At 43.9% G+C, this 12,376-nt stretch overlaps 1 protein-coding gene across 1 annotated transcript in view; it reads right to left on the minus strand.

The window, feature by feature from the left end:
- pik3r6 (phosphoinositide-3-kinase regulatory subunit 6) overlaps positions 1–12,376 on the minus strand; it is a 125,067-nt gene that overhangs the window by 44,736 nt on the left and 67,955 nt on the right. Inside the window, exons 9-11 of the mRNA XM_078570868.1 lie at positions 11,809–11,992; positions 7,351–7,507; positions 2,679–2,765 (exon numbers count right to left, since the gene is read on the minus strand). Of these exons, the coding sequence (XP_078426994.1) occupies positions 2,679–2,765; positions 7,351–7,507; positions 11,809–11,992 (428 nt within the window). The remainder of the gene's footprint in view (positions 1–2,678; positions 2,766–7,350; positions 7,508–11,808; positions 11,993–12,376) is intronic.

Here is a 12,376-nt window from a genome sequence, read left to right on the forward strand (position 1 = left end):
ACTCAAAGTTCTATACCACCAAATGACTACTTGAATGTTTCTTCTGGAATGACCAGAACTGAGTACAGCATTCAAGGTGCATTTTGATCAAAGTGCCATAAATGTATCCACCTCCTCCAACAAAATCCTATTGTTCTGTCTACGTAGTTCAGTATCCTGTTCACTTTGATTCCTGCTCGACATCGACTGTATATATTTTTTGTCAAGTGCATTAAGACTCCTTTATCTCTTTCAGTTTCATCCTGTTCCTGAGAATTTATTTGTTTTAAGACTTTTTAGCCCTTTATAAGATTTCCATCTCATTTCCAAATTGATTAACTCAGCTAATGTTTAGTTTTTTTTCTGATATTGTAGAATCTTTTATAGAGGATTCAGACCATTGACTATTTCTTCCCACATCATATTCAACAATTGCATGTGAAGTGTTTTCAGGCATTTTAAGAGATGTGATAAAATGCTATGTAAATGTAAGTTATTCTTTTAAATTACATGCACAGTGTGACATTGATAATGTCTGGTAATGTGTCTTTTATAAAGTGAGGCTGAAAATTATCAAAGCTCCTTTCTAGGGGAAGGTGGTGGTGTAGTGGTGACACTAGTAATCCAGGTTAATGCTCTGGGCACATGGGTTCAAATCCCACCACGGCTGCTGGTGGCTGATGGAATTTAAATTCAGTTAATAAAATCTAGAATCTAAAGCTAGTCTCAGTAATGGTGACCATGGAGCTATCAACCTATTTGGAATTGTTGTAAAACCCACCTGGTTGACCAATGTCCTTCAGGGAAGGAAATCTGCTGTCCTCATTTGGAGTGGCCTACATGTGACTCCAGATCCATAGTGATGTAGTTGACTCTTAACTGCCATCTGAAATGGCCTAGCAAGCTATTCAGTTCAAGGGCAATTAGGGATGGGCAACAATTGCTGGCCTAACCAGCAATGCCCACATCCCACCAAAGAATTTTTAGAAAAGAATTTTTAAAAAATGAAGTGCATCGACGGGCAGAGGGATCTGGGTGTACAGGTCCACAGGTCACTGAAAGTGGCAACGCAGGTGGATAAGGTAGTCAGGAAGACATATGGCATGCTTGCCTTCATCGGCAGGGGTATTGAGTATAAAAGCTGGGAAGTCATGCTGCAGCTGTATAGAACCTTGGTTAAGCCACACTTGGAATATTGCGTGCAGTTCTGATCACCACATTACCAGAAGGATATGGAGGCATTGGAGAGGGTGCAGAGGAGGTTTACTAGGATGTTGCCTGGTCTGGAGGTTATTAGCTATGAGGAGAGGTTGGAGAAACTCGGATTGTTCTCACTAGAGCGACGGAGATTGAGGGGCGACTTGATAGAAGTTTACAAAATTATGAGTGCATGGACAGAGTAGATAGTCAGAAGCTTTTTCCCAGGGTGGAAGAGTCAATTACTAGGGGACATAGATTTAAGGTGAGAGGAGAAAACTATAGAGGAGATGTGCAGGGCAAGTTTTTTACGCCGAGGGTAGTGAGTGTCTGGAATTCGCTGCCAGAGGAGGTGGTGGAAGCAGGTACGATAGTGGTGTTTAAGAGGCAGCTTGACAAACACATGAATAGGATGGGAATAGAGGGATACGGACCCCGCAAGTGCAAAATGTTTTAGTTGACGAGCAATATGATCGGTGCAGACTTGGAGGGCCGAAGGGCCTGTTCCTGTGCTGTACTTTTCTTTGTTCTTTCTTTGTTCTCGTGCATGAATTGCAAAAGGTTAGTATGCAGGTGCAGCAAGTAATTAGGAAAGTTAATAGAATGGTATCATTTATTGCGAGGGGAATTGAATACAAAAGTAGAGGTTATGCTTCAGTTATACAGGACATTGGTGAGACCATATCTGGAGTACTGTGTACAGTATTGATCTCCTTATTTAGAGAAGGATGTAAATGCATTGGAAGCAGTTCAGAGAAGGTTTACAAGAATAATACCTGGAAAGGGAGTGTCATCTTATGAGGAATGTTTGGACAGGCTAGCCTTACATTCACTAGAGTTGAGCAGAATAAGAGGCAACTTGATTGAAACATAAGATCCTGAGGAGTTTTGACGGAGTGGATGTGGAAAGGATGTTTTTTCTTGTGGGAGAATCTAGAACTAGGGGTCACTGTGTAAAAATAAGGAGTCACCCATTTAAGACAGATGAAGAGAAATTTTTTTCTCTCAGAGGATCGCAATTCTTTGCAATTCTCTCCCTCAAAAGGTGGTGGAAGCAGAGTCTTTGAACATTTTTAAGGCAGAGCTAGATGGATTCTTGATAGGCAAGGGGGGTTGAAAGGTTATCAGGGGTAGGTGGGAATGTGGAGTTTGAGGTTACAATCACATCAGCCATGATCTTATTGAATGGTAGAGCAGGCTCGAGGGGCTGAGTGGCCTACTCCTGCTCCTAATTCATATGTTCGTATGACAAATTCTCTTCCAGAACAAGTCTGTCAACAGCAATGGCCTACACCTGTAAAGTAACAAATTAAAACCTTCATCCTTACATTTCAATAATTATATATTTCATTACCATTTTATAAAGAGTTTCTTATCTGTACATTTGAAAAGGCTCATATCAATTCAGAATGCTGCATGAAATAATTTTTTAAATCAAATGTGCACAATACATTTCATAATCCTATCACAGACATTATAGCATTCGAACAAAATACACTCACAGAGTAGGTCATCTTCTTTCCACATGAAAAAACTTATCTCTGGATTTGGGAGTAGAATATTCTGCAGCCTGTCATTTGGAGGAGCCACTAAAAACATCAATTAAAAAAAACTACTTCAATATCTATGTTCTCACGTTGAGTCCATTTGTGCCATAAAATAGCACAATATAAATAAAAGTTCTATCTTGGAAATGATTGCAGATATAAGTATATGAATGCTTAATATGATTGGTTAAGTGGATATCCCTCTGCAGGCATAGTAAATAAAATAATCAAATCCAAGATCTGCAGTCATCCCACCAGTTGTGAATGGTAGTGGACAATTAAACAACACATAGGGTGAGGAGACTTCGTGAACATCCCAACCCTGAATGATGGGGGAGCCCAGCATGTCGGTGCAAATGACAAGGCTGAAGCATTTGCAACTGTCTACAATGATAAAGTGCCAAGTGGATGGTCCATCTCAGGTAGCATTTGACCCAGTGTGGCATCAAGGAGTTGTAGTGAAACTGAAGCCAATGGGAATCAGGGGAAAACTCTCCACAGACTGGAGTGATAGGTGGAGATAACCAAAAGATGTCACAGACAAAAGGACAAAGAGGTGTTGATGGTGGTGATATTATCTAAGGAATGTGCTAATTAAGGGTAGAAAGCAGGACAAGCAAGGTACAGATAGTCCTAGTGGGGGTGGGGTGGGGTGAAGGAATCAAAAAAGGCTAAAAGGTAGAGATAAAACAATGGATAGAAGTCGGTGGACCACCCCACCCCCACTAGGGCTATCTGTAGCTTGCTCGTCCTGCTTTCTACCCTTAATTAGCACATTCCTTAGATAATATCACCACCTTCAACACCTCTTTGTCCTTTTGTCTGTGACATCTTTTGGTTATCTCCACCTATCATTGGCCCTCTATCCAGCTATACCTGTCCCACCCCCGCCCCCCTTAAACCAGCTTATATTTCACCTCTTTTCTATTTTTACTTAGTTCTGTTGAAGGGTCATTCGGACTCGAAATGTTAACTGTGCTCCTCTCCGCAGATGCTGTCAGACCTGCAGAAATGTAGATGTGGCCTCGACAGTGTTTTCTGCACTTGCAACATGACCTCCCTTTTCCTACATTCTATTCCTCGACTAATAAAGGCAAGTCTGGCTTCGACCTTGTTAAACGCCTTATGTTCCTGTTCTGCTACCTTAACGGGTCTGCCCAGCAAGGTCCCTGTAATCTTCGTGACTTCCCACGGTCCTACCATTACTCATGTATTCCCGTATCTTGCTTGTCTTGCCCAAGTGCTTAACCGAACACTTATCCACATAACATTCCACGTGGCATTCCTTAGGCCATCTGACCAGCCTGTCTGTATGCGCGTGTAATGTTTGGACCTCCTCTTGACTATTTACCAGCCCACCAATGTTCGTCTCCTTAGGTTCTTGAAGGGTGAGTGACTTATGAGGCTGGAGGGGGAAAGGGATGAAAGGTTTAACTGACTGAACGCTAACTGATGCACTGTCCCTGTTGTTAATTTCAGCATCACCATCGCATGGCCGCCCCCAACACGTCCAGAGCCTCCCCTCCACATGTGAGGGCCGAGACTTGCAACTTGCATCACATTCTTTCAGCCAGCCAGGCACCAGCGCAGCGACAAACGCTGGGGATTATGACGTCGGATAGTGTCCTGGGGCACAGTGGAGAGGGCACTTCACAATCGCTGGAGGAGATGGCACGGACAGAGAGTGCCGATGGTGCCAGCAGCCAGAGGACTGCAGAGGACCAGGCACATGCTGAGTCCGGCAGTGATGATGTGCCTCTGGAGATGTCACCAATGCAGCAGCTGCAGGACAAGCGGCAGGATGCGTGGGAGCATCTGGCAGGGTTGCATGAGGGTGTGCTTCACTTGGTCTCTATGGTGGAGGAGTCCAGGCAGAGTGTCAGTGATGGCGTGAACCTCAGAACAGAGCTTCAGGCTTCCTCCACTGAGAGATTGGCGACTCTCATGGAGAGGGGCTTCAATCGGATTGAGAATCTTCTGATTGGGTTACGCTCTGACCTGCAAGCCCTCACAGCGTTAATGGCCACGGGTGGTCATTCCCAATGTGGGAGATGTTCTGGGCACCAAGTGTCGCTGCTCGGTGCCCATCCATCTGTGGTGAGCAGGGAGGTCCAATGTGACCTCACATCGGTGCAGCAGCTGCCTGTCGTCGCTGCGAGCTCCTCTCAGGGCGCTCCGGATGAGGGCAGCAGCTCCTCTGCCCCTCTGCCAGTGACCGTTGCATCCGTTGAGGCTGCGACAACTGGGGAGGTGCCAGTTCTGGAACTGGCCACTCCCTCCCAGGCGGGGCCATCACAGGCTCCACGGGCCAGAGGACGCCCGCCAAGGTCATCGTCGCCAACAGGACAGCAGAGTCAGCAGGCTGTCTCACAAGCCACTCCGAGCGATGGGGGCGGCACCAAGACGTAGCACCCGTAAACGAAAGCATAAGGCACGTTAGGCACTCCACGGGTATGTCACTGGTGATTTTGTGTTGGCCTTAGATTAGGGAGTATATCATTATGTGCGTCTGAGCAATGTTTGTTGTTTATTTTGGTGAGAATAAAGTCCACTTTTCTGACCATGGCTGAGGGTGTTTCCTTTGTGCTGCATTTGTCTTTTTCACAGACATATCATGAGTGTTTGAGTGGACATTGATATTTCTGTACTAAGCCTTTAGTTGCAGCTGATGAGGTGGAAGATGTAGCACCTAAGTGCCACGTGTGGAAGCGCCAGGCAATGCTGCTCCTGCTGATCCATGTGTGTGGAGCTAGCTGAAGGTTCGTTAGATTAAAGTGTCCCGGGTGTCCCTGCCCCCTTGGTGTAGTAGCGGGTCGGCGTGCTGCCCCTCATCATTACCCTGTGCTTCCTCATCCTCTGAGCCACTGCTGGATTCATCATGTGCAGCCTCATCCAGTGCATCAAGGTCTTCATCGTCAACTGCATCCCCCCTTTCGAGCGCAAGATTGTGCAGAGTGCAGCATGCTACCACTAACACAGAGACGTGATCTGGGGGGTACTGGAGTGCGCCCCCTGAGCAGTCCAGGCAATGGAAGCGCATCTTGAGAAGACCAAAGGCTCTCTCCACCACAGCCCTTGTGGTGCCCTGGCTCCTATTGTAGCACTCCTCAGTTTCTGTTCTTGGATGGCGGAGAGGCGTCACGACCAACTTCGCAGGGGATAACCCTTGTCACCCAGCAGCCAACCATCCAGCCAAGCCGGAGCACTGAAGAGCCCCGGCACCTGGGAGTGTCTGAGGATGTAGGCATCGTGGGAGCTGCCTGGGTACCTTACACAGATTTGTAGGATCTGCATCCTGTGGTCACACACTATCTGCACGTTCATGGAGTGGAAGCCCTTCCTGTTGACGAAGGCACCGGGCTCACCTGCTGGCGCCTTGATGGCCGCATGTGTACAGTCTATTGCACCCTGGACACGGGGGAAGCCAGCAATGGTCGCGAAGCCTCTGGCTCACTGTGTCTGGCTTGCCTGGTCACAGCGGTAGTGGATGAAGGTCAATGCCCGTCTGAACAGAGCATCTGTAACCTGCTTGACACAAGTGTGGACAGCTGATTGGGAGACACCGCAAAGATCACCCACCGAGCTCTGGAAGGAGCCAGAGGCATGGAAGTGGAGGGCAACTGTGACCTTCAGAGCCGCTGGCATAGGGTGTCCACCCACACAGTTAGGGGAGATCTCAGGGCCAATCATCTGACAGATATAGTTGACTGTCTCCCTTGACAGAAGGAGCCTCCTTCGGCGCTGCACCTCAGTCAATCGAGGTAGCTGCTTTGCCGCCTGTAAGCCCTGACAGCAGGATAGTGGCGTCTTCTGCGGCCCCTTCCACCTTGGACAACCTCTTGACACTGCGCCCCTTGTGCCTGCGCCTGGCCTCCCAAAGGTGGCTCCCCTGGAGGCTGCTTGTCCACTCCTGGCCTCCTCCTTATTCTATCCCTCCCTTCCTCCTTAGAGAAGCTGCCTCCAGTGGAGATGTCAGAACCCATGCCCAGGCTAAATGTAGGCCTCCGAAAAGCTACAGGCCCGATAAAGATTACTGTCTGCAGACTGGTGAGCTGAAGCTTCAAAGTACAGAGAAAGCTCTTGGAAATCTATCTGAGCTGCTAACAATCACACGGGCAAGTTTAAAACACTTTCTGCATTAAATATTTCAGAAAAAACATTAACAACCCCTCTGAGCCCACATATCCCGCCCATGGATGAGGTTTGTTAAAAAATCAGTTACCCGCCTGCCCGTTGGGCCCGTGCGCCGAGGCAAAGGTCGCACGGGCTCCTCAAAATCGGTGTCAATTGCCGAGTTAAGGGCCTTAACAAGGCCTTTAATTAATGGCGGGCGCGCGTCGTGCTTCATGGCGCCCGCCCACCTCAATTTCGCGATGCCACGCACTGACGTCGGGACGCTCGCCCGACATCAGCGCACGACATTTTAAGCGCTGACGTGTGGGCTCCGCTACCTGCACGTCAGCCAGAAAATTCTGCCCAGTGTGTTCAAGCTGTTAAAGTTTTCAATGAATTCTGTGAACACTTGTTCATTAATCTTAACCTTATTTTTTGATATGCTTCAGTGTACCTTGTCAGATGTATTTGTAACTATGGTCTTGCAATGAATTAACTGTTGGTTCTCACCTACCTTGGTGTGTAGAGCTAATTATATTCTGGTAAAGTTGTTGCAACTTGCTAATGTGTTTCTTCTGGGCTGTCGTCACCTCCCCTGATGAAAAACAAGACTGCTCTGTGATAGCAACCACTTCCTGGAAATAGCGCTCAATCATGTTGTAAGGCTTATCCTGTAAAAAGAAAAATGCTATTGATATTGGTCATCATGTGCTTATTAATATTTAACTCCAAACAGTTAACAAGCTTTAGTACTGCACCAAAAGAATGAGCCTGCTCAATATACTTCGGAGTTCAAAAGAAAGCCAGGCTGCAAAACCAGCATCCTAAAAGATGCTGGAAATCGGAAATAAAAACAGAAAATGCTGGAAACTCTCAACAGGTCTGGCTATATCAGTGGCATGCTGACAAAACGTCACTGACCTGAGCTCTTAACTCTGTTCCTCTTGCCACAAATGCTGCCAGATCTGCTGAGACTGTTAGTCTAGTTGTAGTGGAAAACTTTAGTGGATGAGTAGACTTCTGTGGTGGTCACCCACATACCTTCCACCCGCTTGCCTAGTCAATCGATATACGCAACAGGGAAAAAATAGCTCAAAATGTATTCAGACGCAGAAGGTATGAACAGAGTTGTAGGTTAAATATGTGACCTTCTCAAAAACCCACACTGTGCTGTAAAGATGTGACTATACTGTGAGGTGGCAATTCAACAGTGATGCAGCATCTCTCAATGTTTCATAGCCAAGGCAAGCATTTAAAATAAATTAACATCCCCATTTTCAAGCTGAATCTTGAACAGAATAGTTTTAGGTGCTGCTGATGTTTTGTGTTGTAAGTTATTAAGTGTTCTCATTTTTGCCTCAGTGCATGGCAGAACAAGAATGAAGAGAATGAATTGATGGTGTTAAAGAATCTTTAAAAAAAAAATCATAAATAAAAGATTACTATCTCCTTTCCTCAGTTTCTTCTAAGGGCTAGAAAACATCTGTAAAATATACCAGGAATTGTTATTAATGGGATTTGTAGCTTTTTCATAATGTCACCTTGATACAACATCAGTCCTTGCTGACCACTTTTTAATGGTGGGGGGAACAGTCCCTTTGGAATGTTGAAAAATGAAGGGAAATCTATTTGATGGTAGCATTACGCTGGAGGTGGGGGAAATGACAGAAGATAATCCATGAATATGGAGCCTGGTGGGGTGGAAGCTGAGGGTAAGTATTGAGTATTGTGGTTCTCAAAGGAAGGGGATGGGGTGAGAGCAGAAGTGCAGGGAATTGGATGGACATTGTTGAGGTCCTGTCAATCAAGGAGAATGTTGAGGGAAAAGTAGGATGTATCAGAAGCACAGGTATGGAAGGTGGTATCATAGGAACAGATGAGGCAGAAATGGAGAAACTGGCAGAATAGAGCCCCTACAGGAAGCAAGTGTTGTCAAGGTAGCTAGCTGTGGGAGGCAGTGGGCTCTCATTGTTAGCAGGGCCGGTCTCATTTTCTTTTCCATTTCCACTCTGTCAATGACATTCAATTAATAAAATTCTGAATCAGTTTTTCCACTGTGGACTACTGTGTATTGGCTTGAGATCACCTGATGAGTGATTGAGGTTAACTGCCTTATTTCACTTTAAACCTTTAATGGTCATCTGAGAGAAGAAATCATTGTGAACACGAGTTCCAGAAAGCACAAAATGTAGCCAGGTTTGCAAAAAAAAAAATCCAATTAAAGTGACACTTGAGCACTCTACATTCTTCCAAGTATTTAACTAAAATGAAAAGTAATTAACAGAATTGTCATCGTAATATATCTGGAAAAGGTGGGGGTGGGGGGCAGGGTGGGGGAAGAAGAAGGATACCCTGTCAATACAAAGTGCAGTGGGCATCACTCCCACACCCATTACTCTGTCAACTCATGTTTTCCCCTCGACCACCACAGAGCATGTGCCAAAATGGCAGTGATAGAATGCAACAGAACGTGCAGAATTTCTCATCAGCAGCCAGAACAGGGTGAGGAATCATGAGGGACTTGAAGATACTGAGGTAATTCTCACTTAGTTTCTTATGGCAAATTAAATCCTTGGGGTATACAGTCTTTCCACTATGCATAAAGTTAAGGATTTATTTTGTTTAATATAATTTTAAACCAATGAATAAAATAAAAATTATTTACTCTTGATGTCAATTCATCCAATCAAGAAAATCACAGTTCAGTTAATTTGTGGAATTGTGTTTTATAAACAGTCTAGGGGACTTGACCATGCTTTGAAAATTTAATCTGACTGTTCAAATTTATTTTGGTGCCATCTCACACATTTGGCTCATTCCATAAGGCATCAGGGAGGAAACAATCTCACACTGCTGGAAATTTGGGGACTATTTCTTTCCTGACTTTGTGTGAATTTCTCTATCAGTAATTTACTAAAACTCTTATATCTGTTCACACTTCCTATCAGATCCCTTGACCTCCTGTTGTCTGATTTTTCACCACACATTTTGTGTCAGTTTTATCTATTATAAATTTTTAAATCAACATTTCAAATCATGTGTCATCTACAATTCTCTCCAAATGGTTTCTGAATCTTTGTTCCCACAGCCCTTCTGCTCACCTCAATAATTAAAAACGTCTAATCTTCAAAATGAGGGATTTATTAAATAAAATATTCAAAAAATAACACATTTCACACAAGATTGCATGTATCAATTAAACAGCCCTTTATGTTACTTAATGCCTTCATTATTTTGTTTCACTTGAAGATTTCAGGTTTTCACAAGAGTTAACATTTTTAGCCAGAGTGTGGGCTGAATTTGCATCATACTAGCTGAGTATAGGTTGTATCTGTTCAATCACCTATACTGGGGGTGTTTTTTTCTTATAGCTTCTAGAATTTTTTGTTGAAATGATTTTCAAAATTATTTGAAGAAAAGCTAGAGAGCAAATTCAAAAGCTTTATTGGGGTGAAATTCATATGAATCTTATTAAACAAAGAGGCTATGGATATGTGTGTGGCAGAAGAAATAATGTGAGCTCATCACACACCTACTGTAGCCTTTATTTTATGTTCTGTAAACTTTATAAACTGGAAGGACAGACTCAAAATAGAGGCTGCGTCCTCTGGCTCAGTGGTTGCACTCTTGCCTCTGAATCACAGGGCTCAGGACTTCAGCACACGATCCAGGCTGACACTCTGGTGCACTACTGAAGGAGTGTTAGAAGTACAGTCTTTTCGATAAGACATTAAATCGAGGACCCATCTGCCTGTTCAGGCAAATGTAAAAGATCCCATAGCACTTTTTGAAGGAGAACAGGGAAGTTACCCCTGCTGTGCTGGGCAATATTTATCCCTCAGCCAACACCACACAAAAAAATAGCTGGTCATTATCATAAGTGCTATATGAATGCAAGTCTTTTTTTCTTTCTTTCCCACTCTCTAACCCCACTTCACTTGAAGACACAGGGGATTGACTAATATACATATTAGAGATGAACCTTCACAGAACTCCTCCCACTTGTCTGACATAACATTGGCACAAGAGCTGTGAAACCTCAGTAAAATGGCACAAGCAGCTACTCTACCAGGTTATGGCAGAAGGATGCAGGTGCAGGAAGCAATTAGGAAGACAAATGGCATGTTGGCCTTCATTGCAAGGGGGCTGGAGTATAAGAATAAAGAATTTGTGCTACAGTTGTACAGGGCTTTGGTGAGATCATACCTGGAATACTACCTGCAATTTTGGACTCTGGATTTAATGAGGGATATATTTGCATTGGAGGAAGTGCAGCAAAGGTTCATTAGATTGGTCCCGAGGATGAGAGCTTTGTCCTATAATGAAAGATTGACTAAATTGGGCCTATACTCTCTGGAGTTTAGAAAAATGAAATGTGACCTCATTAGAACATATGAGATTCTGAAGGGCCTTGACATGGTAGACAGGGAGGCTGTTTCTCCTGGCTGTCAAATCTAGAACACAGGGGCACAGACTCAGGTTAAGGGGTCAATCATTTAGGACTGAAATGAGGAGAAACTTCTTCACTCTTTGGAATTCTCCACCGCAGAGGGTTGTGGGTGCTCGATCGCTGAATATGTTTAAGTCTTAGAAAGACAGATTTTCTCTCAGGGAACCAAGGGATATGGGGAGTGGGCCGGAAAGTGGAGTTGAAGATCAGCCATGATGGTATTGAATGGCAGAGCAGGCTCAAGAGGCTGTAAGGTCTACTCCTGCTCATATTTCTTATAACATCTTAATAGTGGGAGAATCCTGCATGGAGATACACTCTAATTATATGTAACATTTGCATTTGTGTGGTTCCGGTGTGGTCCTACCTTAAGTTTAATTAGTTGGAATAGTACAACAGATCAAGAAATCAGATTTTAATATCCAAAGTCTCAATTGCAGATTAGAATTAGCCTTTTAAAATTTACCTTTGACATTCAGTACTCTATAAATGAAAAGATTCATTTTGAACAATCATACTGACCTGCAAGACTTCATCCAGTCTGCTTATATGACAGTTCTCTCCCAGGGCTGCTTGGATGGTATGTTTTATCACATGACCCATTTTAACTGTGACTATCTCATTTGGGTTCATTGAATGGATCTCATTGTAAAGAGCATTGCAGACTTCTTCAGAGATAACATCAGGATCAGCGAATACAAAAGTCCTGAAAAAGAAAGATTTATCTAGTCAAAGAACTTCAACTTCTTTTGACAGGCACTAATTACCTTTAAAAGCACAATATCACATAACTTTGCTCAATTGTTAAAATTGTATACCAATGAGAAACATCTCACTCCAAATGAAGTAATGCATTGAATTATCATATTTTAGGTATCAAATATTTCTCCAAAATTAAGCTAATGAGGCTGAACTCCCGTTAAATCCAAGTCCATTTAAAACTTTTTTGTTTCTAGAGAGAACAACAACTCCCTTGCTTTCACAGATTAGATGGATGAAAAAGCTTGCTACCTAATAGATAATGGGTGAGTTACAGGGCTCACTAGCACCTGTTGTTTGGGCAATATAAGTGTCGTTAAATGTCATCCAT

Source organism: Cetorhinus maximus, chromosome 24 (genome assembly GCF_964194155.1).
Source record: "Cetorhinus maximus chromosome 24, sCetMax3.hap1.1, whole genome shotgun sequence".
Taxonomy (NCBI): Eukaryota; Metazoa; Chordata; class Chondrichthyes; order Lamniformes; family Cetorhinidae; genus Cetorhinus; species Cetorhinus maximus.